Source organism: Ictidomys tridecemlineatus, chromosome 4 (genome assembly GCF_052094955.1).
Source record: "Ictidomys tridecemlineatus isolate mIctTri1 chromosome 4, mIctTri1.hap1, whole genome shotgun sequence".
NCBI classification, from domain to species: Eukaryota; Metazoa; Chordata; class Mammalia; order Rodentia; family Sciuridae; genus Ictidomys; species Ictidomys tridecemlineatus.
Genome location: NC_135480.1, coordinates 15,005,849 through 15,033,844, shown reverse-complemented (window position 1 = coordinate 15,033,844; position 27,996 = coordinate 15,005,849). Strand labels below are relative to the sequence as shown.

Below are 27,996 nucleotides of genomic sequence, written 5' to 3'. Positions count from 1 at the left end.
GACATTCAATCAAAAAGAAAGAAAATTTATAGTAAAAATTTTAAATTGAAATTGTGGTGTTTTTGTCAGCTTTTTCATTGTGGCAACCAAAGACCTGACAGGAAAAATCAGAGGAGGAAAAGTTTATTTGGGGCTCACAGTTTCAGAGGTCTCAGGCTGACTCCATTCCTTGGGGCTTGAGGTGAGACAGAACATCATGGCAAAAGAGTGTGATGCGGGGAAGGTAGCTCAAGACATCACACCAGGAAGCAGAGAGAGAGAGAGACTCTGCTCTCCAGGGACAAAATACATACCCTAAAGCAACACCTTCAATGACCCATCTGCTCAAGCCACCTGCTACCTGCCTATGGTTACCACCCAGTTAATCCCTATCAGAGGATTGATTCACTGGTTGGGTGAAGGCTCTCCTAACCCAATCATTTCCCTCTAAGCCTTCTTGCATTGTGTCACCCATGAGCTCTTGGGGAACACCTAATATCTAAACCATAACATGTAGAAAGCAAGAAGCATATAACACAGCCTAAAGTGAACAAAATTGAAGATGAGGGAGGAGAAAAAAAAATTGATTTCTTATAATGTAAGACCACTCTGCATCAGTAGTGTTGAAACCAAGAACTGACAGGTGAACAGGAATCGGGGTGGTGAGATCACTCAAAAAAATGTAGCACGAGGAAAGCTCTCAGCAACTTCTTTACAAAATAATTTGTCTGGGTGGGGGACGTGAAATGGAAGGTCTCCATTTGGTTGATTATCAAGCAGAGGTAAAAGCAGACAGATAGTAGCATTGTGAAAAAAGGATCCATCAGCCAGATATCCAAATAATTATCTAAATTGTCCCAACCCTGACATTTATCACCAGCCCTTCCCTTGGAGGTACATAAGTAGAGAAATAATAAGAAGAAAGTTATTTTGTAATTACCCAGCATGAATTATGACTCTAAGAGGCTATTTCCAGGGGTACTTCAGGGTAATTTAGTTCGACATCACTGGAGTTCAATTTAGCACAACATTATCAGTGCAGTGAAACTCTAGAGCCAGGATTCGCATTGTGGCATTCCTACTGCCTGGCTGTGGACCCTGGGCTCACTGCCCCTCACTGCCGTCTCTGTGTAATGGGAGTGACAATTCCTGCTTTGCCTGCTTCTCGGAAGAGTGGAGGGAATTAAGGCAATCAGTGCAAAAATGCTTTGCAAACTGTCAAGAACGGTTCACAGGAGGGATCAGTCTTCATGCCGGTCACTGAGGTTGAAGGATTTCTTTCGGTGGCACCTGACAAAAGAAAGCATAACTCAAACTGGTTTAAGGGGGAAGTTTTACTAAATAAGAAAAAAAAATCTAGTATTGATTAGCTTTAGGTGATGTTTGATTTAGCAGCTCACGTGGTACCACCCTCACTTTTTTTTTCCTAGTACCCAGGGGTGCTTAATCACCGAGTAATATCCCCAGCCCTTTTTATATTTTATTTAGAGACAGGGTCTTGCTTAGTTCCCTAGGACCTGGATAAGTTGCTGAGGATGGCTTTGAACTTGCGATCCTCCTGCCTCAGCAGCCGGGGCCACTGGGATTACAGGCGTGTGCCACCGCACCAAACGCCATCTCTCACTGTCCTGCTGCCCATACTGGCTTCCTTCATAGGCTAATGTGGTGGCTGCCAGCAGCTTCTAGACCTGTACCATCCCGGGTTCAAACCCAGCAGGAAAGTGAGACTATTTATCCCTCAACAATTCAAGGAAGGTCCTGAACCGGAGTCTTACCAGCTGTCATCAAATTATGTGACCATCTGTGTCCAGAGGATGAGCCACATCTGGGTCACACGCTCAGCCCTTGAGTCCATGGGCTGAAAGTTGGAGGAGGCGGGGGTTGAGGGGGATGGGTCTCTAAAGAAGCCAAGAAAAAGGATGAAAGCAAGTTGGACAACGAAAACAGCAGATGTCCAATCCACCCCCGTATCCTAAATCCCTCCACGGACGACTCCCAGGTCAGTGCTCCGGGACTCAGGATCAGCAGTAACTGAAGGCAGATGTCGTTACCGACTCGAGTGATACACAGCCCTGCTCAAGAATCAAGTCTGGAAGAACCTCGAGCCCACATACAGAGCATTTCTTCTTTCCTTTCAGATCCAGCCTGCTTCTTCCCATGAGGACCTGGACTGTGAGTTCCATCCATTTCTACAGATCTGGAGTCTGTCCATCAGCCAGCAGTTCCAAGGCTTTTCTGTCCCCAACTTCTCTCACGCTTCATATCCTTTGCTTTTACTTTCCCCTTAGGTATCCTATAAAAGATGTGGGGGACACAAAGTGAGATGAATGCTTTGGGTTATTTGGGATGGCAGGGGTCAGGGTGACGGGGAGAACTTCACAGAGAAAAATCAAATGGACCCTTAAGGAATGATTAGGAATTTGATAGAACAAGAGCCAAAGAAAGCCATTCCAGACTCAAATCCTTGCATCCCAAACCATTTTGATCTCTCTTTTGAAGAAAGAAAACTCTTTTCTCACCTCAGAAGTTACAAACCAGTGGCCCACAGACAGATCAGGCTGGCAGATGTGTTACACTTGGCCCACACAGCGTTTTGAAGAATTCCAGTTACTTGCCAACATTTAAAAATGGTGAGATTTTTACATAAGGATCTGGGTCTCCAGCTGCTCTGGAGAACAGGAGCTTTGGCAGCTCTGGACCTGAGCTCCCAATGGGACAACAGTTGCCTGCATGGAGTAGCCACTGCCCTCTGAAGGCAGCAGAGGGCCACGTGTCCTGTGGACCTTGTTCCCTTGTCTCCTGTGTTACCTGCCTAGCTCCTATTGGCATCTGAGCTTGGAAGCCTGTCCCAACACAAACAACTGACCACTCATTCTTCAGCCCAATCCCACCACTGTTATGTATTACATTATGTTCTGCTGTCATATTTTTGTATTATATTAAAATATATTATTACTTAACAGTCTAATTTATTTCCATTACCTCCTTACTTAGAAATCCCTAAGGATTATCCAAAGCAACAGAACCAAGTCTAAATATCCAGGGCATCTAGGTTGATCTCACCCACCCCTTCTCTTCCACCTACCAACTCCAGGTTCCCAAACCCTCTTCACTCAAGGTGCGCCACTGCCTAACCCCCTCCCTGCCCACGACAGCATGTTCTTAATACACATCTGCATCTTCTAAACATCTGGGTCCCTCCCGCTACTCTCCACTGGTCAAACTTCCCTCCATCTGCAAAGTGCAGCTCAGAGGTCAGGTCCTCTGCATCAACCACCCTGACTCTTCTTCATAAAACTGTCCCTCCCTCCCCAGACCTCCCGTGGGTGACATCCCGTCCCAGCCTCATTTCTGCACCTGCCGTGTCTCCCTCTAATTATCTGTTTATGTTGCTGCCTCCTCCACACCCACCCCAGGCTGAGATCCTTGAAAGCAGAAACCGTGACTGATTCATCTTTGTATATTCAGTGCCTTTCTGTATACCTTGGCAGATATCAGACAGTCAATAAACTCTTGTTAAATGAATGAAGAAAGGAACAAACACACAGGGAACAAAATTGGCATGTGTTCATGAAATGTCACACCTCGGCAATTGTAATGAAAGGAATCCTCCCGTTGACGCTCTTCTGTCTCCAAAGAGTTGTTCCCCCTATCTATCTGTATCTCCATAGAAAGTTTCTAATAGATCCTAAGTGAGTTATGAGAGGACACTCATTAAGGGGAGGTCATGCTCCTTTGGTATAGACAGGGAGAGAATTAAGAGTCAGCCTCCGTGTTGGTCTCTGAAATGTCTAGACCTTAGCACCTACAGGTACCAATTCCAGTAAAGCTTCAAGTCCAGTCTGGGCAGAGAGTGTTAGATAAGAGAGATCTAGGATAAGTTATTCCTTCTCACTTAGCTCCAGTCACAGTCAGTGCACTTGCTATTACTGAAGATCCCTAACTCCCTCCTACCTTTGTACTTTCTATTCCCTCTGCCTAGACTCCCCTTCCCCTGTGTATTTATAGGACACACTTAGTCCTAAGATCACATTAATCTTAATAGAAAAGACTACCCTGAAAACCAAGGTGAAACTGTGCCCTGCACCTTGCCACTCTCTACTTTTCTCTCTGCTTAAAGGAGGAGCTATAGCAATGGGGGCATTCGAGAGCAGAGAGAGCCAGGACTCTCTCCCCTCTCCTCTCCATCTCCTGTCTTTGTTTTTGCTTAGTTCCATTCTCTTCCACCCAGACAGGGAAGGAAGGAGGAGCCATGACTCACATCCTTTTCACTGGTAACTTACAGAAGGACCTTCCCCCATGAGAACGTGCAAAGAGAGACGATCCAATTGGTCTGACTGAGCCACCTGGGAAGTGCGTTCTTAGTGGTCATGTCTGACCGGGTCCCGCCCCAGGACTGGCTCTAATGAGGCCTTGTGCATTTGATTCATCCTCATCTATCACTGTGATCTGAGCAAGAAAGGCTCGTGTGACCAGGCATGGGTCACATGCAGACTTGGAGCACAGCCCATCGGAAACAAATGGTTAAGAATAAGAGTGGAAAATCAGGATGCCATCTGTCTCCGAGAGAGGGAAAGCAAACGGGTCCTGGGAAGACCACCCATTAGACAACCGACTAGAGCCTCAGGGAACTCAGAGCACTTGCTTCCATTCTTTATTTATCCCACTGAATTTTAACATCGGTTCTTGTAAATGACTAAGAGTCCTATTCAAAATATCCAACTAGCATGCTGTGTTCTCCAGCCAGGCAGAGGGACCCCTGCTGCAAACCACTGAGAAGACCACCTTGGTCAACAGCAGAACCATAGCCCGATTGGACCTGCCCTTCAGGTGACACTCCTGAAGCCAACGGAGATGTTTAGATGTGTGCCCAGTCCCGTGGTGAGTTGGTAAAAGGACTTATGAGGCCTGGCACCGACTCTCAGCCTCTTTACGGTGTCCCAAACCACCTCTGTGTCCTCACCATCAAGAAAGTAAAGTGAGGGAACCAGAGGAGAGTTGCTATTATGATCCTGGACACTTGGAGCAAGAAGCCAGCATGCTATAGTGTGCAAAGAGGGCTGCTGAGCCTGAGCCACAAAAACCTGGAAAGCAGTGCCTGCCAGACGGCAGGATAGGGAGCAGCCAATGGGAAGGGGAGCTTGCAGCCAGCATGACAGATACCAGAAGGGCTGCAGCTATTCTGGGATCCAGGCAGTGGCTGCTCCATCACCCCGGCCCTTCTAGATCCCACTTCTCTATGGTAGTGGGAAGACCTCCACCCTCTCTCTAGCTCCCTATTGATGTAGGGTCTGGGACCTGAGACTTCTGAGCCAAGCAGTCAGATCCAAGGGAATCATCCCATTAAAGAACAGAAAAGGATTAAATATCATGTCAAAACATGGCAAATGCTTAGTCATTGTCCTTATTGGAACTCTACAGTCAACCCAACCATGCATAACCCATCTGGTCCAAATGCCCCGTGTTACTAGATAAAGAAACTAAAGACCTGGGAGGGGATGTGACTGGCCCCAAGATCTGACAGAGAATTTAAAGGAGAGTCAAGTGCCGCCCGATTTCTCAGCTCAGGACCCCTACCCTGGGCTGCCCAGCATGGGGAGGTGTTGATTCTCATTCTTAGGGCCACCATCCTTCAACCTCATGAGGCCGGTTGAGCTTGGTCCTCCCTGGATGGACCAATTCTTGACCTTGATCCCGTGTTGCCCCCATAAAGGCTATACTATAGCTGCAGGTGTGGCTTCCTACTGCAGCCACACTCGGGACAGCACAGTGCATCCTTGGGCAGCTGCTCTCTTCTGGATTCAGAACCCGGGGCAGCCCAAAGACCCCAGCCCTCCCCCTCCTCCAGTCCACAATGGGCTGGGCCCTCTCCGCTCTCCAGGCCAAAAATGTCTCTCAGGCAAAGACATCTGAGCCCCAGAGCCCCTCCCCGAGAGAAAACTAAATAAAAGGATGGGCAAGAAGTCAATTCCTTCCGTTCTGCTCCTAACAGGTCCCCACCTCCCTTCCACTGTCTCCAGCTTCTCTGCCTAGGTGGACAGCAGGGAGTGTTTTGTGCAGCTCCACCTTGCTCTCCCTGCAAGAGGTTTGTGGTTAGGAGGCACATAGACCAATCAGAATCTGGCTCTGCCATTAACAAAGTAGGAGACCTGGAAATACCTTACCTCACCTGCCTGTTATTGCGACTGTAAAATGTGGGTCAAGATGGGGCTTGAATGACATAAAGGATTTGGCTCCATGCCTAAGGTACAGTAAGCACCGGTGGCTTTCAGTGGTGGGACAATAGCAATGCCCCCACAACATGGGGCAAAAGAGGACATCACTGTAGCCCCCTCCCCCACCGTCTTCTCTGCTCCTCTCAGCCCCAGTCAGGTGTCTTCCCTAATTGCTTTCATATCTCCACCCCCCACCCCCACTCTCTCTCTCTCCCTCCCTCCTGGGGATCTAACCCAGAAACACTTTACCACTGAGCCACATGCCCAGCACTTTTTTTTTTTTTTTTTTTTTGAGACAGGGTCTCACCAAGTTGCTGAGGCTGGCTTTGAACTTGCAATCCTCCTGCCTTAGCTTCCTGAGTCGCTAGAATGACAGGCATGCACCACCACACCCAGCTTATTGCAGACATTTTAAAAGATGGCACAGGTTAAACACTGAGCACAAGGTAAATGTTTGATGAGTGACAGTCATAAGCTTTTCCACCAGCTACCTATTTCCTTCAGCAAATCGCCCAATTTATCTGGAGCTCAGTGACTTTTTTTTTTTATAAAATTGTGATTTAAAAACAAAGGAAAAAGAAACACCATCCTCTGCAGGGCTGCCCTAAGAATAAGACAAAACATTCCACGTGCAGTACTTAACCTCATGTCTGGCTCCAAAAGGAGCTCAATAAATATTAGCTATGCATCAACTGCCCAGCGGCAGGGAGCCAGAAAGTGACAGCTACAGCTCCAACCAAGAGCTTGTGGTTCCGATCCAGAAATGCCTGGCAAGAGAGATAATGACAGGAAAGGAACAAATCAGCCATGGTGGCCTCACAGCCACAGGCAGGAACAAGTCATCCCACATGGGACTGCTTTTCTGTGCCTAATCTAAGAGACAGACAGTGCACCTTTATCTATGTGAACAGGTAAAAGAGAGAGAGAGAGAGAGAGAGAGAGAGAGAGAAGGGCCTGGGTCACAGAGGTGGGTATGACCTCATTTAGTGCCAGGGTATTTCCAGGCAAAGTTCCGATTGGCAAGACTTATTGAAATTCCTCCTATAAATAGGTCCCACTTCCCAACCGCCTCAGAAGGAAGCCTGCTGCTCTTCCCAATTCCTGCCTCTCACCTCCTCTTCTGTAGTCCCTGAAACTCTCCTTTGCCGAAAATCCCAGGGCAGGAGATGGGCTCCCTCCCACCATCCTCTTCCCACAGTCCTGAGCCTGCCTGGAAGAAGGCACCTGCACTAAGCAAATGATGGAGAGGCATGACTCAGAGCCCGTGGTTGGGAACGGGACCAGGTCAGTGGTCTGCCCATGGAGTCGAGGGACTGCTGGGCACCTCTGGACAGCATCAGAATCCTAAGTGGAAGCAGCTGGAGAGGGCCCAGCCTTGTCAGACACCCACGAAGGAGCTAGACAAGAGGGTGCTTTGTGAGATCAATGCACTTAGGACAGACACCACACCTCAGGGCCAAAGAGGAGCTCAGAGCAAATACACTCAGCAAATACCTGGCTTTCCTGGGGACATCTTCTCCCATCACTTTTATTTAGAGATTGTATGTACTCGTCGTGCATGACATGATGTTTGGATACATGTACACACTGTAAAGTGATGAAATCAAGCTGGTTAACAAATCCATTATAAAGTAAACTAATTTTTCCTGGTGAGAACACTGAAGATCTACTCCCTTAGCAATTCCAAGTGTGCATTATTATTAATCATACTCACCATGCTGAATAGATCTCCAGAATCTATTCACGGTTATCTAATCGAAACTTTGTACACTTTGACCAACATCTTCCTGTCTACCGTCCTGACCCTTCTCCTCTCTGCTTCTGTAAACTTGACTTTTCCGCATGACACACATAACTGAGGTCACGAAGTATTCGTCTATGCTTGGCTCATTCCAATTAGTGTAACGTCCTCCAGTTTCATCCATGTTGTTTCAAAGAATTTCCTTCTTTTTTTAAGGTTGAGTAGAATTCAGTGTGTGTGTGTGTGTGTGTGTGTGTGTGTGTGTGTGTGTGTGTGTGTGGTGTGGCATTCTGTTTAGCCATTCTTCTATTAATGGACTCTTAGGTTGGTTCCATATCTTGGTTATTTTGAATGATGCTACCCTTCAAAACGTGGGAATACAGGTAAGCCTTCAACAAACTGATTTTATTTCCCATAGAATAGCCTTGCTTTCTCTTCCTATGTTGCCCTGTATTCTCCCTTTACAGCACTTTGTACCCTTGCAGTGACAAAAATCTGTCTTCCTGCTTCCCTCCTCCCTGAGCAGAGACTTTATCTGCTTTGTTGCTGGCTGCATCTCCAAAGCTCAGCATGTTGTCTGGTGCACAGTAGGGGCTTAATAAATATTTAATAACTAACTTATGAAAAAGTCTCTTTCTGACTTCCCCTTAGGTAAGGATGCAAATGAGATGCATGGCCAGCTGCTCCCGGTCCCCCTACCAGAGCCTACATGTATACAGGTCAAGTAGTCAGCCTTCAAATTTAGCAAGTCCCAGTTCCACCTCTTATTAGCCATGAAATCTCAGGCAAATTATTTAACCTCTGCCCCCATACCCTGATTCATTTTTCTCCACAGCATTTTTGATCTGCCAAATATTCGTGTGCTTACTTGTGTGTTTATTGTCTGCCTTCAAACAGAAATGAGCACCACTTTGTTTTGTTCATTGCTAAACAGGAGGGGTAATCAAAATATTTAACAACCCAGCATCAAGGATACTGAGCAATTAGAATAGATATTGGCCCTGTAATTCTGGACATTGTATATATACCTCAGATGGGCTTGGCATATAATAGGTTCTCATTAAGTGTGTGTTAAACATATGATAAGCCAGGCCTGGTGGCGCACACCTGTAATTCCAGCAACTTGGGTGGCTGAGGCAGGAAGATCTTGAGTTCAAAGACAACCTCAACAACTTAGTGAAGCTCTAGGTAACTTAGCAAGACCCTGTCTCAAAATAAAAAAATAAAAATGGCTGGGGATGTGGCTCAGTGGTTAATCACCCCTAGGTTCAATCCCCAGTACCAAAAAACAAAAAAACAAAAAAAACAAAACAAAAAACCATGAATGAATTTGAATCATTCTCTCTTTATCCTCTTCCCTTTCTGCCCCGTGGTATTTCTGAGAAGCTAAGGAAGTGTCTATTTTCTGTGGCCCCCAGTATCTCTCTCTACACATAGCAAGATGTCTGTGCTCCAGGACCTCGAAATGACCGCATCTGCTGTTTCTACCTCCAACCATGCTAGAAGTGAGTGATAATACCTAACAATCAGCAACTCAGGTTTTTTGCCAATGGAGACAATTCTAAGTCTAGTAACTACCTGGGGCTTGCAGGTCAACAGCAATGACTCTGAGAAAGATTTGACCAAGAGAATATTGGGTGACAAAGGAGGTTCTCTCCACCCACCTTTCATTTCTCTCCATACCTCCCAACAGGGAAGGCAGCCAGGACTGGGAAGAGAACAGGAGACCCCTGTCAATCGCATCATATATGAATGCATCTGATCTTGAGACAGGCAATCCTGAGATTTTCACCCACCTCTCTGCATGCCCCCTTGCACACACACACACACACACACACACACACACACAGTGTGAATACATTCACACATCCCCATGCACCTATGTACACTATGTGGCACTCAGGCATGCACACACACTTACACACACATGTGCATACACACATGAATGCACACATGTGTCTCTGAAGTGCATAGGATGCATGCAGGATGTCACAGCCAATGCCAGAGGATTGTCAAGCAGAAGCAGGAAGAAAACATCAGAAAGCTCAAGAACAGGACAAGGGATCTGGGAACCAAGGAGCAGAAAGAGAGTGGGAACTGACCACAAGAAAAAAGGACAACCTGCAATCATTGCCCGAAGAATAAGTGCTGTTATTTGAGTGGTAGCTCCATGCTTGCCTCTACCAACTCCCTCCCAAAATAATAATAATAATAATAATAAAAAGAAGAATTGACCTGTGCCAGATGCTATGCTAAACGCTTTGTGTGGTTAATAAACCCATGTCAGGTATTTTGTCACTATCACTATTATTATTGTTGCTCTAAAGACCGTGCTCATAACTAATGTGTTAGGTAGCTTCCCGACATATAATCCTGCCTCCCAAATTCACTCAAGACATTTCAGAGTTTGAAACAGAAGGCATCCAATTCACTCTCATGTAATGACACTAATAGGAATGACCAGGCCATTGAGCTTTTATAAAGGAACTGTACCAGATATTGCCTCTTTCAAAACTCTCAGTGGCCCTTTGAGGAACTGGTTAAGATAATGTCCATTTTTTTCCTTTGGTCTTTTTAGATATACATGGCAATATAGTGTATTTTGACATATACATACATGGAGTATAACTTCCCATTCTTGTGCTTGTACATGATGTGGAACTACATCGGTTGTGTGATCACATATGAACATAGGAAAGTTATGTCCAGTTCATTCTACTGTCTTTCCTATTCCCATATGTGTATATAAGCCACATTTTCTTTATCCATTCATCTGGTAAAGGACACCTAGATTGGTCTCACAGCTTACCTATTGTGAATTGAGTTGCTATAAACATTGATGTGGCTGCATCACTGTAGTATGCTGATTTTCAGTCCTTTGGGTATAAACCAAGGAGTGGGATAACTAGGTCAAAGGTGGTTCAATCTCAGGTTTTCTGAGGAATCTCCATACTGCTTTCCATGGTGGTTGCACCACTTTGCAGTCTCACCAGCAATGTATGAGTGAACCTTTTTCCCCACATCCTCACCAACATTTATTGTTACTTGTATTCTTGATAATCGCCATTCTGACTAAAGTGAGAAGGAATCTCAGTGTAGTTTTAATTTGCATTTCTCTAATTACTAGAGATGTTGACCATTTTTTCATGTATTTGTTAACCATTTGTATTTCTTCTTCTGTGAAGTGCCTGTTCAGTTCCTTTGCCCATTTATTGATTGGGTTATTTGTTTATTTGGTGTTAAGTTTTTTGAGTTGTTTATATATCCTGGTAAGTAAGACCCATTTTAGAGATGAGGGACTTGAATGGTAAGGATTTCATGAGCCTGGGGGCACACAGCCAGTGCCTGGGAATGCATTTTTGCTCAGAGTTACTTTGTTACTGGGTTCTCAGGCTTCCTCACAATATCACACACCAGGATGCTACTGTTAATAATGTTATCCTTAATATTTCTTTTATATGAATAATATGTTTGCTTTGTACCCTCTGTTGCTGAATGGTGGACATTTATATTATCTCCACCTTTTAATCATCATAAATACCCATACGATGAATATTTTATAATGAACTAATCTCTAATTGCCAGGTCAAAGGGACAAGCAATTTCCTAAGAGGGACTACACCAATTCACAGCACCTCCAAGGGTGTAGATGATCTGATTCCCCATACCCAGCTCAGGAATTTTTACAGGTAGATTTTGTTACTAACTTAACATATTATGCTTTCTATTTTATTTTTTTTAATATTTTTTAGTTGTAGAGGGACACAATGACTTTTTTTTTTGTTTAATGTGGTACTGAGGATCGAACCCAGTGCCTTCCACATGCAAGGAAAGCACTCTACCACTGAGCTACAACCTCAGCCCTGTGCTTTCTATTTTCATGGATTCAACTGCTAGCAACACTGTGCACCTTTCCGCATGGCTGTATTAGCTCTCCCTTGTGTAAAAAATTACCACAAAGAATGGCTTAAAACAGCACCTATTTATTAGCTCATAGCTTTGCAGGTCAGAAGTCCTGGCCCAACATAGCTAGGTTTGATACCCAGGGTATCACAAGGCTGTGATCAAGCTTTTGGCCTGCAGCATGCTTATCTGAAGCTTAGGCTTGGTCATCTTCCAAACATATCCAAGTTGTTGGCAGAGTTCAGATCCTTGCAGTTGTAGAAACAAGGTTCCCGTTTTCTTACTAACCATTGGCCAGGGATCATCAATCTTAGCAAATAGAGGTCACTCTTGAAAAGAACTTGAGTCCTTCCCATGTGCTAGCTAAGGAGGATATCCCTTGAGTCAAATACCTCTTCAGAAAGGCCATGCCCTTTTTTTCGGGGGGGACTATTCATTACCTCTATAATTAAAAAAGAAAAGTGTTGAATATCTACTCTGTTCCATGCACAGCTCAAATGCTGGCTCCGGTTCTAATTAGCTGTTTTTCTTTCTCTTTCTAATTCTTTTTTTAAAAAATTTTTAATTTATTTTAATTAGTTATACACGACAGTAGAAAGCACTTATATGCTTTGATATATCATACATAGATGGGACATAATTTCTCATTTTTCTGATTATACATATTGTAGAATCGCATTGGAAGGCTATGCCCCTTTAGAGGCTCACCAAATTACATAAGGCCCACCTGGGTAGTTTCTGTTCCGACTAGCATGAAGTCAACTCATGTGTAGCCTAATCAGAGGAATGACACCCCAGCATATTCACAGGTTCGACCCAAACTCAACAAGCAGGTGGTCATCTTGAGGACTGTATTAGTTTCCTATTGCCACTGTCACACATAGCCACAAACTGAAACACTTTAACAATAAACTTACCATCTCACAGTTCTGGAGATCAAAAACCTCAAAGCTGTTTCTGGGTTGTCCCAGTTCTAGAGATTGCCCACATGCCCCGTCCCCTGCCTCTGCCTCCAAATCCAGCAAAGTAACACCTTCAACCTCTGCTTCCATCTTTACCTCTCCTCTTCTGACCCTTCTGGTAAGAATTACATTTGTGGCATTTCTCTATATATTTTGCATGCATTATTTCAGATACTTAAGTATACATCCATTTTTGCATCGCCTTTCTTTCCTTTCTCTCTTAATTCATCACTTCTTGCCCAGTAAAACCCTGTTGTCTCTTAGTGTTGTGTTTGACAAGAGCCATCTAGAGATGTTGACCATTTCACACTGTCCATTTCACCAACATCGGAAAGACATCTTCTCTGCCCTGCTTGGATGAATGTGCTGCTCTGTTCTCTGCCTGGTGAGTTTTCTGTTATTGTGTCTTCTTTCTTTCTTTGGACCGTTTGGAATTTTTACAATGTGGAGAAAATGAAATATGGAACTTCATAATGTGTCTTACTCCGAGATTACTTTCAATGTTGTTTTATTTCCCTATTTTTTTTTCAAGTTCTGTCTTCTGAGAGGGGGAATGACGTGGGGAATGCACAGTGTATCCATGGTCATTTTTCAAAACCTAAGTATTGAATAAGGCCATTGAGTGATTTTTCAGACTGTGATACAGTTTGTAATCTTTTTGTTAGATGAATCTACCATCTTTACTCTCAAGCATCTCCCAACAGAAGCAGCAGCAGCAGCAGCACCTTGTTAACACCAGCTACACATCCCTGGGTTTCCCCCAGATGGTTTTCACTACTAGTTCACCAGATTCTACTAAAGGCCTCATTAAGTTACGATAATGTGGAAAGAGAGTTATTTTTCCCATTCTTAATCCTTCCCAATAAGAGTAGAGATCAGCTTTCCATTTCTTCCTCTATGTTCACTCAACTAAGGTTTCATAATTTTCCCTGAATAAATTTCTTCTGTGGCAGATTAAATTCATTCTCGTGTCATCAAAGGTATTCTGTCACTGTTACGACTAATTTACCATGTGTTCAGGAAAGCATAATAATGAAAATGATATTTCAACTCATTTCATTTTCTACAACTCGCTGATTAGTTTATGTGCACATTCCCAAAGTGGTATATACTTGAAAATTGCAGTGTCCTTAATTTGAAAGAGACCCTAAACACTGGGCACAGTAGTGCATGCCTATAATTCCAGTGGCTGGGTAGGCTGAGGCAGGAGGACCACAAATTTGAGGCCAGACTCAGCAACTTAGCAAGACCCTAAGCAACTTAGAAAGACCCTGTCTTAAAATAAAAAATAAAAATGGTTGGGGATGTAGCTCAATGTTAAAGCACCTCTAGGTTCAATTCTCAGTATGAAAGAAAGAAGGAAGGATGGATCCCTGAAAAGTCATGAAATCTCATAATTCATTACTTTGCTAGGATTCAAAAGGAAGCCACTTCACTAGGATTCAAAACTAATTCACTCTTTTCCATTCTCCTGCAAGACTACTGTATAGGAGGAGAAAGCCACTTTACAAAGGGAAGTGGCCAACCAGTCCAGTGTCTCAGTGTAGATTTGTTGATATTTACACATGTAATTATTCTCTTTGCTGAGTATTAAAAAAAAAATGACCTCTACAGTAGCTACACTTAAGACGTTTGAGCAAGGGATAGTCTAAGCTGAGTTCAATATTTCCCAAACCATGGCCCACTAGAAACTATTCCCAATATTAATAGCTCTGATAAACAGAAGCAAGAAGAGGAGAAGAAGTAAAATCAGGGGAAAGAAAAGGGAAAATGGAAAAAGAAGAGAAGAAAGAAAAACAGAGATCCAAAATGAGCTTAGGAAAAGCTGTTTTTCATTTCCTTCATTTCCCGATGCTCTCGTTAATGATTTGCTTTGTGACCATTCACACTTTAAAGCCCCTGAGAAATCTTCCAAGGAGTAAGTTTGCTTTGTTTTGTTTAATTCACTGCTTCTCAAACTTATTTGAGAACATTCATCTTTCTCATGGCACATAGTATACCGTGAAACACCACTTTGGGATTCATAGAATCCTTCTATGAGTCATAGAATGATTAAAAGTAGAAAGTCATTTAAAACATTTCTACCTCGTTGAATCTCCCTTTTACAGGGGATATTATATGCAATCATAATGTTCTTGAATCAGGGCTTCCTGTAGGTTTGGCAACTTATCTCGCACAAGAACGCATTAAAATCATCTGCAAATGTGATATTTTCCTTTTCTCATTCCCTTTTCTCCTCTCTGGCCATTTGGTACAATTTATTGGTTTTCCTTTATGCATAACTATTTCAGCAATTCTGTCCTCTGCTATTCATTTTACTTTTTTGTGATTTAGCAAACCTATCTGTAGTCCTCACTATGTACTGCTCAGAGTAGCTTTATTAATAACTGCTTGTGCCTGAAATAACCCCATGAGTTAGGTGCCATTATTACTATCCCATTTCACAGGTACAAAAAAGGAAGTTTCACATGACAATGAGATATTCTTGCCTAGATCCTATTCCTTAAGGAAACTGTCACTAATGTATTTTTCTTCAGGCATAGTATTGGTTTTAATTGTAAATATGAACTTAGTATCATGTAAAGGAAGAAAATCACCTTTCTTTCTTATTTGTTTTAGTCAACATTAAAAATTGAATTGTACTGAACACTTTTCATAATTATCTTTCATAATTTGTCTCCACTGAAACAAGTGTTTTCTAGCATCTTTCAGTTAGTAAAAGAAAGATGCTCACTTTACTTTTCTGAGGCCAACAGTCTTCAGTTACAGTTGGATTCATTGTTTCAATGTGATGAAAGATTTTATTTCTAAATTCGCTCCTTTCCTTTCTCTAATGGGGGAGGGGAAGCAAATGGCATTTTTTCCTCAGTCAATTCAGTAGGTGAATATTGATGCAGAGGCTACCAGGTTACTCTGCACTAGACACTGTAGAACATGAAAGGTCAAATTTCCCATAACATGAGAAAGAAGGGCCAGAGGAGCAGTTTTCTAGAACCAAACAGGGAGAGGAATTTGAGAACGCTGGAAATTTCCAGAAACTGTGGAAATTCCTGCTTGTTAAATTCTATGACTCTATTTGGGCTCCCCCCACAATAAAGACTTCACGTATTACTTAAATGAAAGAGGCCCCAGGTCAGCTGACTGGCAACCAGAGGCAGTGTCAGCGCCATAGTGGATTTGTCCACAGCCATCTTCTTAGCAGCTATAACCCCATCATCTGGCCAATTGCCCAACACACAGTGAGTGTTCACAAAAAATGAGCCCACTCTTTGATCAAACCCACTAGCCAGTTGTTAAAATACAGGACAGCAAAAGACTTGTTCAACAGATCGGAGGAAAAGAGGCATTTACGAAAATACCACCCTCATATGAAGCCAATCTGGAGATGGGGGAGGGGAACAGGAAGCTTGGAGGGAGCAGGACAACAGAAGGAATCCCTGGGGACTGCAGAAAGAAGAAAGGACCGTGAGGTTGTTGGTAGCCTTCAGTCCCCTAGAGACATGTCCAGGTACCCCCAACCTGAACCAGGCAGTTGGTCCTTTGCTTCCCAAGGATCCTGCAATCTCAAGCCAAGGAGAAACTGGTCTATGCCACACAAAGGTCATATCCCACAGAGAGCTCATGGGGTCAGGATTTAGGGACAATCAAGGAAAAAAAATAGGTTTCCTCAAGAAAAGCCTTCAGCCCATCACCTGGTCCTGGAGACCACAATACATTCAGACCCAGAGAAACAGATGTCACATAGCAACTCAAGAGACAGCTCCCGTCCAGTGAACATTGAGTACCACCTACATTTCTCTACTTTCTTCCCATTCTTATTTATGTCTTCAGTTTCAACCACCCTTTTGCTTTCCCCTGCTCCATTCCAAGCTCTCTCCATTTTCCCTTTGGGGTCTACCTCGTCCGTCTTGGATTCTGAATTCATCCGTGGCCCCTACTCTGACTTCTCCCTGGGGCCTTTTGTCCTCTCTCCCAGTCTGCTCCTCTCCCCTGCCCCTGTCCCCAGGCTGCCTACCCTCCGCTCCCTTTCTTCCCTTTGCCCCATCACTAGGATCCTGTGGGTGGCTGTGAATTCTGCCTGAGTACTTCGTTCTCTCCTCTCTCATCTTGGTGGGGTCTATAGCCAGTTCTCCTGTTGCTCAGAGATGTGGAGGCAGTTGCTAAGAAACAGTGAAACGTCATTACCTGGCCCTCGAGGAAAAAAAAGGGGTAGCGAAAAAGGGAGAGAGGAGGGGGAGGGATGCAGGGAGGGGGAGAGAGCGGGAGGGAATGGGGAGGGAGGGGAAGACCTGTCTCTGGCGGAAGCCACAAACCCGGGCAGCCTCAGCACCAGCTGAGTTTCAGAAAGCAGCATTCAGATTCTGTGAACTTTCTTCTAAGCATCCTCTTTCAGATTCCCCTTGGGGGTAAAAGAAGGGGCACAGGGACCACAGGACGGGAAACCACAGAAGATGCTGGCCTGGGATCCAGGAGACCTGGAAGAGGAGAGCCGGGGGAGGGGCAGAGCCGAGTAGGCAATCTGTTCTGGAGCCAGCCAGCGAGCGAGCGGGGATTCCAGGAGGAGAGAGGGAGACCCGTGTCTGCTGCAGATTGATGGCTGTGTCCTTGGAACAGAGTGAGTAGGCTCCCGAGGGCCTGTGGGAGTGTAGCGGGAGACCTTAGGGCTCAGACAAATGAGTCTGAATAAAGGGGCTCCAGGGTGGTTTCCCAGCGAGTGAAATTGAGACTGGAAACAGTGGGAAGAGAGGGTGGGAAGAGAGGCAGAGCCGGAAAGAAGGGTGAGGGGAGGACAAGTGAGGACAGATGGTGGGTGAGGAAGAAGCCGGGGCCACCCAGGGATGGGGTGGGCAGCTGGGCGAGGCCCTGGTCCACCCTGCTTCTCCATCCCTCGGCCTGACCAAGTGAGGGTGTGGGCTCAAGCTGGGGGCAGGGAGCGGGAGAGTGGAGTGTTTGTAGAAAAGGATGCTGGGATTAGGGGTGGACATGGGGGGGGTGAAAGGTGGTGGGGCACTCTGGGGAGGGGGCTCTGCATGGGTGCGTGTGCAGAGGGAAGAGGGACAGAAAACTGGGGAGGCGTGAGCCTCGGCCACTGCAAAATATGAAGGAGTCACGGAAGAATTGTGTGTGTGTGTGTGTGTGTGTGTGTGTGTGTGTGTGAGAGAGAGAGAGAGAGAGAGAGAGAGAGAGAGAGAGAGAGACAGAGAGAGAGAGAGAGAGAGAGAGGGAGGGAGAGAGAGAGAGAGAAAGGAGAACGGTGTTAAAAGTGTTTGAAAGGGGTGTGCAAACAACCACAATGTGGATGCATGTTTTCTCAGGGAGTTGTTCAAGGGTGGGGTGTTTGATGCTGATGGGGGCGGAGTTGTGAGCAGGAAAAGAAATGCATCCAGCCCTGGACAGGCAGGAGGGTGGCTGGAGGTCGGGTGGGGAAAGTTAGTGGGTGACTCCAATGTGAGGCTGGGCTCTGAGTTCACCACCATCCACAGCTGAAAGAGAGTAAATAGAGAACTTTACGGCTGGGGGGGGGGGTCAAAGAAGAGAGAAGGGGATGGGTGAGGTAGGACAAGGGCAAAGGATGGGGGACTAGCTTGGAGGGCCCTGTTTCTCTGCCTGAGTGCTCTCCTTGTTGACAGAGTGGATTCTGCCTCCACCTGCTGAATGCGGAACCACGAGGAGGCACCAGCTTGGAGAAGGAGCCAAAGCTCTCCTAGCTGACGCCTAGTCGTGTACCTCTAGTACCCATGGCTCTTTCCAGCTCTGGTGACCTGGGCCATGGGTGTTGTTTGGGATCCTCCTCACCATGAGGAACAAAGAGCATCCCTGGGGATTCCAGCAGCCACTGAGGCTAGAGATTCAGACTTTCAGAAGGCCCATGGAATCCTGCTTCCTCCTGGGCTCCCTTCCCGAAGCTCCTACCCCAGGACCTCCTGGAACTCCACCCTGCTGGACCACAGAAGAAACGACCTCTGAGACATCAAATGCTGGAGGCCCAGGTGCAGCTCTGACTTCCTAATCAGTCTCAGACCCAGACAGGGCTGAGGTTTCCTTAGAAGAAGTGCCAGGACCTTTAAAGGGCACCTTTCATCTCTCCCTCGCATCCCTCCCACCTCTCAGACCTAGCACCAAGAGGAAGCACCCCACAGACATGGGTGAGAGGGGCACAAAAGACCTGCAGGGACCCTCCCAGTACCTGCTGACAGCAGCTCCAGCTCCATCCTGCTCTCCTTTCTTTCTCCAGTTTTGATCATCTTTTCAGACCCTGGGGGACCTTGGCTGGGTTTCTTGCCCCCTAGGCTCCAAAGGGGACTTCCTGTGGCTCTTGGGAAGTCCTTTGGTGCTTAGAGGTCCCCAGGAGACGTTTGGGCCATGATACCATGTGCTCAGACGCCCCACTCTCAGGACCCAGGCCTCTGATGTAGCCGCCGTCCTGCACACTGACTGTGGGATCCACGGACACCAGCCTGATGGGCTCCCTTCGGCACTGCCGCTGCCAGCTACCCAAGATGGGTGACACCTGGGCCCAGCTTCCTTGGCCTGGACCTCCCCAACCAGCCATGCTGCTGGTCTCCCTCCTTTTGGCAACTGGAGTGATGCGCTCAGATGCGGGATCCAGCTGCCCGGTCCTTTGCACATGCCATAACCAAGTTGTGGACTGCAGCAGCCAGCGGCTATTCTCTGTGCCCCCAGATCTGCCGAGGGACACGCGCAACCTGAGCCTGGCCCACAACCGGATCTCGGCCGTGCCGCCTGGCTATCTCACATGCTACATGGAGCTCCGGGTGCTGGATTTGCGCAACAACTCTCTGATGGAGCTGCCCCCGGGCCTCTTCCTCCATGCCAAGCGCTTGGCACACCTAGATCTGAGCTACAACAACCTCAGCCATGTGCCCGCTGACATGTTCCGGGAGGCCCACGGGCTGGTGCACATCGACCTGAGCCACAACCCGTGGCTGCGCAGAGTCCACCCCCAGGCCTTCCAGGGCCTGGTGCAGCTCCGAGACCTGGACCTCAGCTACGGGGGCCTGGCCTTCCTCAGCCTCGAGGCTCTCGAGGGCCTGCCGGGGCTGGTGACCCTGCAGATTGGGGGCAACCCCTGGGTGTGTGGCTGCACCATGGAACCCTTGCTGAAGTGGCTGCGGAACCGGATCCAGCGCTGTACTGCCGGTAAGGGACTTGGCCAGACAGGGCCACCGTGGGGAGTGTCTTGTGTGTGCCCTGGTCCCTGCTTGCCTCTTGGGCATGTGCTCTTTCTGTCCACAAGTTTTTTTGTTGAATTCTTGGAGAGCATGAGAAGTGCTGGGGACCCATCCCCTCATGAAATAGAAGGCCCCTCGCCTCTGTGGCAGCTACTACCTAATGAGGCAGACAGAGAGTAAACAAGGGGGCATAACTGAGTGCAGATGACATTTAGGGGGTTTTCACCGTGATTTAAGAATTTGGCCTACAGCATCTCTTCCAAACCCTTTTTTTTTATGATCCCCATTTTACAGGTGAAGAAACTGATTTAGAACAATGAAGAGGCTTGCCCAGAGTTGCTCATTTAGAAAGTGGTAGGGCCCTAGATAAAACTCAGTTTTCCCTAACTTCTAAGCCTACTACTGGACCAGGCTGTTTTTTAAGTTGGGAGTGCTGGGAAAATCCTAAGAAACAGCCATGACCAACACTATTTATTTGAATACTTACTGTCTGCCAGTCCCTATTCAAATATGTTACATGTTTGAGCTTCTCCTATCTTCCCGTGAGCCCTAGTGAGGAAAGGAGGAAACCAAGGAGGACAGGAGGAAACCAAGACACAGAGAGGTTCATTTGCTTGCTCAAAGTTACACAGTTCCTAAGTGTTGAAATCAGGATTCTGACCCTGAAAGTCTAGCTGTCCTCTGGCCCAATCCCAAGAGTCAGATTCTGGACTAACAGAGCCCAAGTTCTGGACTGGTCAAGGGTCCTCAGCGGAGGTTTGGGCATGAGGCCTGGGGAAGGAGCTGAGATGTGGCAATTTAACCCATCAGTCCCAACCGGAGAGTGGATTGGAGCCTGGAAGGAGCCCAGGCATGCAGGTTTGATGGGTCCTGGTGTCACCCAGTGGTGTCCAAGCCTGGCCCAGAGGCAGGAAAAGTTCAACAGTGGCCTCAGCCTCCAGCTCTCCTGTGTGACAGCCCCGAGCCTAAGCCCAGGCGCCCAGCAGCCGGATGACAAGAATCACTTGGGCCCCATCCCAGGATCCTTCCCAGAATCTGGGCTCTGCATATTTGGGGGAAGTGAAGCTAAATGAGGTAGGAGGAAGAGGAGGACTCCTCAAGAGCCCAAGACCAAAATGGTGTGGGGGCGGGGGTGCAGGTCACGATTCCAGTGTTTCCACAGAGCTGTGGGAGGAAGTTCTCCCGGATGGAAATAGCTGGGACTGAGACCGGGGGCTGATGGGGGCAGGAGGGGCACCTGCCTGGAGTCATCTTCCCGCCAGCTCAACCTCTGCCTTCCCTCTCTCTCCTGCAAACTACGACAGAAGGGGCCCTTGGGGTGCTCAGCTTCCACGGGGCTGGGAACTCCTCTTTTACTGGGATCTCGGAAGCCCCTGTTTCCCTAAAGAAGTCCAAACTCCCAACAAGCAGGAGAGAGCTCCAAGATCTCCTCCGTGTAGCCCCACACAGTGGTACAGGGGAGGGACCGAAGCTCCATAAAGGGAACAGTGACACAGATCCACAGTGAGGAAATAAACAGGCCACGGCTTGAAACCCAGACCTCCTGATCCTCCACAGAACACGCATACAGCACGCCACTCCCACCAGGTCTCCTCTTGGGAGCAAAACCTTGCCAGGACAGGTAGAACGAGGGATATCTCCCTTTAAGTCTTTTTCTATTACTTTCTCCCTTTTTCTTTATGGGATTTTTCACTATGATCCATGTTTTTTGTTTGGAAAAATTTAAACAGAAGATGTAGGGGAGTTATTGGGATACAATCTGACTTCAAGATTGGTCCCTTGACTTAATGAAGAGCTTTGTCAGCCCCCAGCCCCCCTGACCCGCATCCTGTGTAGTTTACTGGTTACCCTGGGAGTCTTCTCCAGCTGGTCTTCCTCCCCCAGTTCTTCTTGTCTCAGTATTACTATACCATCATGGACCCAATAGACTTTGGGTTCAGCATCTTCCCGTTTCAGAAAAGAGCTTCTTTGCAGATCAACTCCAGACCCAATCCTGACCTGGGCAAGGTCTGGAGTCCCTTGCAAACAGACTACAGGAATGACTCAATCTGGGGTGTGGGGAAGCTTTCCTTCTCCACCCAAACCTGATCTCCCATTTCTAAGGATAATGGTGCATATCCATATGTCAGAAGGATCAATCTGAGTCCATCATTTTGTTCTCTGCCCTCAAAAACTGCAGGATGAAAGCAAAACATTTATACACCCTATAATTTAAACACCCTATAATTTAAAAAAAAAAACTTTTTCGCATTGACTCTCAGAAAAATCAAGGAAACTTCATGCCTCTTATAGAGGCAGGACATAAGAGCCAGAAAAGGGGGAAAAACTTGCCCAAGGTAAGAACTCAGTTAATATTTATCCCCTGAACAAAAGCATGTCCAGCTGCTCTGAAGCTGGGGCTGAGCACTGCACAGCACAGCAGACCTTGCCTGCCACTCTTACTTCTAAGGCAGAATGAGATAAGACCATTGACAATCATCATGCATTTATAAAAGTGACCCTGAAAGGAGGAGGCAGGACCTTCAAGGCTGGAGAGAATAGTAATCCCACAGAAGGAGCAGCCACTCCTGAGTGCAGAATATGACCCCCAGGACCCCTAAGAGACACCGATCTTCAATCATTTAAAAAGCTCTCACTTTCATAGAGCTTACTGTGTACAAGGAATGTACCGTTTGTCTATGCTAATTCACTGAATCCTCACTTACAACCCCAGGAGGTAGATACCTTTAATATCCTCTCTTGACAATTGAAACCAGGATACAGAGGGGTTAAGTAACTTACCACCATCACACAACTGATGAGAGGTGAAGAGGGGATTTGAAGCCAGGCTGACATCTCCAGAGCCTGTACTCCTAACCATGTATTCTGTGTATCTGGAAAAGCCACAGAGATTAGTAGAAGGACCCAAGGCCTTGTAATTGGACAGAGCCCTGCCATCATTTCACAAAGATTTATTGAGCGCTTTCTATGGTGGGGACACTATTCAGAAGCTGAGGACACTACAGGAGGGGCTTATATTCAAGGAGGAGGGAAAGGCAATAAACAAGCTGTCAGACAGTGAAAAATAGCCTGGGAAAAAATCAAGAGGTGCGACAGGGAGTCTAGGGGAATATAGAGTTGCTATTTATACAGAACCCTAAGGCTACACCACTAAGGTGGTATCAAGCAAAGTCCCAGAGGAAGCGTAGGGACTGAGCTGAGTCAAGACCCCGGAGAAAAATCCCGTACAGAGACAAATACAAAGGTAAGGGGACATGCTTGGGGTTGTGGAATAACAATCAGAGGCACATGCAGCCCGAGCAGAGTGAATAAGAAGCAGAATAGAAGCTCTGTGCGAAGCTGGGAAGCCAGGGGAAGGAAGGTTTAGGCAGAGAGTGACATGACAAAGCATCACTCCTCTGAGTGTGTAGAGACAGAGACGAGTGGAGGCTACTGTAAGAGACCAGCTACCCGACGAAAGCCCAGCTCTGCATCAAGAGCACCTACAGCACTTTTGACAAATCACTAAACTCTCCAAGCAGCGGTCTTTCACATCAATACAAATAGGTATGAAAATGTCTTGAGGATTGTTAAGGAGACCAAAGAAGATAGGCAGATTATTTGGCACATGGAAGAAACGCGATGGCTTCCTTTGTCCTGGGAGGGGTGGGATCTCTGCAATCCATTCTCCCCCCCCCCCAGGAGCCTCACCCTCCCTGGGTTCTGTTTTGCAGATTCTCAGCTGGCTGAATGTCGGGGTCCCCCTGAAGTGGAGGGTGCCCCCCTGTTCTCACTCACCGAGGAGAGCTTCAAGGCTTGCCACCTGACTCTGACCTTGGACGATTACCTCTTCATCGCATTTGTGGGCTTCGTGGTCTCCATCGCTTCCGTGGCCACCAACTTCCTCCTGGGCATCACAGCCAACTGCTGCCACCGCTGGAGCAAGGCCAGCGAAGAGGAAGAGATTTGACGTAGGTGCCTGTCATCCCTCCATGCTGCCGACTGCCACTGCTGTTGACCACTGGTCACCCTCCCCAGCTGCCCACTCTGGTTCCATTGTGCCCTGTCCACCTCAGCCATGGTTCAGACAAGTTCTGGAAAACTTCATGTGAGCATCTCTGTCCACTTTGGGCCAGGCACTGTACTAGGAAGTGGGAATGTAAAGATGACTCCAACTCAGTCCCTGCCCTTGAGGCATGAGCTTTGAGTAGAGGAGAGAAATCCAGAAACTTTCCCTTTATGACAATACATCAGTCCTCTGTGCACATAGTTATGGACGCCCAGAGGACAAGCCAACCGAGTCCAGGGAGAATTGCAAGAGTGGACTGATTTGTGAGATGGGTCATCAAAAAGTATCCACTGTGTCAAGTAGACCAAGAAGGGTGGACATGAGCAGATGACAGAGGTCAGGATACTTGTGGAATACTGAGAGCAGTGGACCATTCCTTGAGGTGTTAGCGTACACAGGGGTGTGGCACAGGGCCCAAACTTTCCCTCTGACACCCAACCTGTCTGCTCTCACTGCTGCCAACCATTGCCCCTGGGGAGCAAGAATGCCTCATGCCAGCCCCTTGGCCTGCTCCTACCAGCAGCTACCAGGTGAGACCACTTCCCAGGGACTGCCCCCAATATTATGCCACCAACTACAGCCCGCTAGTGAGGCCTGGGCAACAGGCTAAGGATGGACACCCCCAGTGCCTGTCCTCCTACACCTGTCTTCTGCCTCTCACTCCGTCTTGGTTTCAGAAGAGGAAGGCAGGATGCCCTGGAACTGGGCACCAAGAATCCCGTCACCCTGAGACCCTAATTCTGTGACTGTTCTTGCCGTGGTGCTCACACCAAGGGAATCCCACCAGGAAAGTTCACGGTGAGCTACAGACCCATAGCATGACAGCCCCCAGGGCTGAAGGAGGACAAAGGCACCACCGTCGTGACCACAGGAGGGTTTGTATTTTCTTCTCAGCAACTCGTCCATGGAAGCATTAGGGTAGGAGAGCTATTGGTTACTGAGCCCTCACCAGTGTTAGGCACTGCGATGTGGTGGTCTCTCCACAAACAGCTCCCTTTAGCACACGCAACGGTCTTTGGAGGAGAACAGTCCTTGTTCCCATTTTACAGATGAGGAAATGCAGGCTCAGAGAGGTTAAAGTCGTGTGCTACTTCATGATCAAAACGAAGTCTGTGCTCCTGCTGCTGCCCCATCCAAGTTGGGGAAGAGCACAGTTCCCTCCAAAGCTACATGAATTCGAACTCAAACTGTGCTGACAACATGGCTAAAAGGGCCAGGCGTTCCTCCGGGAACTTTCGTATCTATTGACTCATTTATTTCAATTCTCAGTAGCAACACTGCCTGGTGGGTGTCATTATTTCCCTTCTTCTGATGAATCCCTTGTCGATGGCTGAGTCACTTACCGACGGTTATCGGATAAGCCCTAGAAGGAAGGTGAGAGCCAGCCCCGTTCAGGGAAACGAGATCTAATCAGTCAATCAAAAAAATCAAGTGACTGTGCAAAGCACAACTCACGTCGTCACTGTCGCCATCTCCATCCAATCACCAGTTTCATCGGCTTCATCATGAATCTCCCCCAGAGAGTTCGGCACTGGATGGTTCAGGAAGTGCTTTTGCATCTTTCTCCTTGACTTTTCACAACCCTGTGCAGGAAGCAAACCAAACACCAATAATCCCATATTGCAGATTGGAAAACAGAAGCTCAAGATGGGTAGGACTTGCCTAAATGGCAAGGTTGGACTCAACTCCAATATGGTTCTCTCTCCAGTGCTCTCCCAGGTACTCGGGAAAGAGAACACCTTGGCGGTCTGGAAGGTGAGGCCCTGGGGTTCAGCAGTCATGAACGTGCTAGTTTTTGTGGCCTTCGTGGTCTCCATCACTAGTAAATCAAGTCAAATAAAGGGACAGATCAAGATATGCTCCACAGTGAAGCACATCGCAGCCTTTTATGTATACAGGTAGCACAGGTAACACTTAAACAGGAGATACCTGCTTTACAAAGTGCCAATAAAGCATTAGATCTGTTGTGTAAAAAGTATGGTCTTTGGAAAGCAGGAAAACAAGCTGTACTATCCACTCCTAATGAAATCCCGGTGTATTGTATATCAGGAGGTACCAAGAGAGCAGCAAAAACTATAGGTGGGAACCTTTGCAGAATGGGGAAATTTTAAAGCACAATCCAACATGTGGGCACAGCTGGCCAGGGTGAAAATGAACATAGGGGCTTTCTACCTTGCCCTTAGTCCCAGCAGGTTTTCATCATCCCAAACTCTTGGTAGCCCTGAAATGGATTAAGGAGGACATATCATCTTCCAAGAAGTCTCCCACCATGCATCTGCCCTGAGCTAGTCAAATCAAAATAGTCCCTATGAACTTGAACCTGTGTCATCTGGGTCTCACTTATACCATCTGAGGGAGTCCTGCCCCTCTGACATCTGAAGCAAAACTGCGTCCTGTTCTCTCCTTCCACTATGGCCAAGGATGGTGGACTTAAGTTGTTCCTCGGTCAAGAACAGCTGAAAAGTATTTGGAGAAGAACTTTTAGAAGTAATGGTCATGACCAAATAGTTAAGCTTCTCATAGAGGAACACCGTAGTCATCTATAATAATCTCCTGGGGACTGTGGTTTGCTGAAATATAGTTAATATATTTTAAGATATGTACTTTTTTCTCTTTTTTTTTTTTTTTTGTATAGTGCTAATGGTGTCTTTTGCAAGACAACAAATGTCCCTTGAGAAAAAATGTCCTTTCTAATGGGACAATTTGATCTCCATTAGTGGTAAAGCTTTCTGAGCTGCCTACATGCTTCCCCAGCTGCTGGGAGGTCCCCAGTTAACTAAAGTGCGATGAGGAAAATAATCAACCTCCCTACTAGCAAGGAATTCACCCACCACCACCATCCTCTTGTTCCAGCAGAACTAAACTTGTAGAAATAATCTACAAATTCTGGTTGGAATTATTCCCACACCCCTGATGACCTCAAACATTATTGTGTCCCCATAAGGTTTGATGCAGTCAGTTCCACTCTGGCTGACAGGTAGAAGATCTGTGTCTGTCTGTCTTTCTATACAGTCCTACATATGCTTGTGGTCCTTCTGGAATTTGGATTTAACTCTCTGACACAGCTTGCTCACCCATCTGGCTGCTACATTGTTCAGTATACAAAGAGGAGAGCCAACCAACTTTGAAGTGGATCTGGCTGCTCCAAAAGCATACTAGAAAACTCTGGTAGAGGCATCCTTAGAACCTAACTCCTCTGTCCCTGCTTCCCTCTGTTTCTTCTATCACGGACCTACATGAAGGGTCATGCTGGGCCTGAGGATATCAAAGCTTAATGAACCAACTATGATGGTCAAGGTTGGGCCAAGAAAATTGTTCCTCCATGAAGGTCCCACATCCATACCATGCCACTCTAACTCTGTCACCTCCAATGACCTTCAAACAAACTCTCACCTCCTTTTCCATTCTTGCCAGAATTCCCAAGGAAGCTTGCCAAAAATAGATCCCCAGAGATGCTAGAGAGTTTCATGACCTCTTTCAAGGAGCTAAGTACATACAATTTAAACAGACGGAGACAGGCCTTTCTCCTCAACCATCAGACCGACAGCCCCCACGTTCTCTGTAGGCATCATTCCTGACATTCCAGTGGTCGAAGAGCAGGGGACGCCATTGTCCATTCCTTGAAAGGACATCTTCCCAAAGCTAGGGAGACTTGTCTGCTCTTCCCACCCCAGAAAGAGGTGAAAGGGAAGTAAACGAGGCAAGTTGCAAGGTCCTTTTGTAAATCACCATCACATTTGCCACAGCACTGGTCGGAGAGTGGGATCCACAGAGCTCCCGGTTTTCCCAAGTGCTGCTATCTGGAGGTGGGAGGGATCGGGAGGGAACAGGTTCCAGGGAAGATACCAACCTTTGTATGGAGATGATTTTATAACCATGCACTTTTGTAACTGTGAAGAATTTTTCATAAATGTACATTAATAATAAAGAGTGTATAGTTTAACAAATTGTCTAA

At 46.7% G+C, this 27,996-nt stretch overlaps 1 protein-coding gene and 1 long non-coding RNA gene across 2 annotated transcripts; one reads left to right on the top strand and one right to left on the bottom strand.

Moving 5' to 3' along the window:
* Positions 1-22,867, bottom strand: LOC144377029 (uncharacterized). Its single transcript, XR_013437565.1, has 3 exons — positions 22,775-22,867; positions 1,755-2,272; positions 1-1,269 (listed from the first exon to the last, which is right to left on the bottom strand). It is a non-coding gene; the product is annotated as an uncharacterized LOC144377029 (long non-coding RNA).
* Positions 17,085-27,988, top strand: Lrrc55 (leucine rich repeat containing 55). Its single transcript, XM_005331599.4, has 3 exons — positions 17,085-17,415; positions 18,431-19,961; positions 23,707-27,988. The coding sequence occupies exons 2-3, from the start codon at positions 19,262-19,264 to the stop codon at positions 23,940-23,942; spliced, it is 936 nt and encodes a 311-aa protein (XP_005331656.1). The 5' UTR covers positions 17,085-17,415; positions 18,431-19,261; the 3' UTR covers positions 23,943-27,988.
* Positions 27,989-27,996: the final 8 nt, after the last annotated feature.

Bases quoted from the DNA above. Each gene is read 5' to 3' on its own strand.
- Lrrc55 (XM_005331599.4), top strand. From the start codon at position 19,262: ATGGGCTCCCTTCGGCACTGCCGCTGCCAGCTACCCAAGATGGGTGAC. The intron at 19,962-23,706 runs GTAAGGGACTTG...TCTGTTTTGCAG, and splicing joins GATCCAGCGCTGTACTGCCG to ATTCTCAGCTGGCTGAATGT.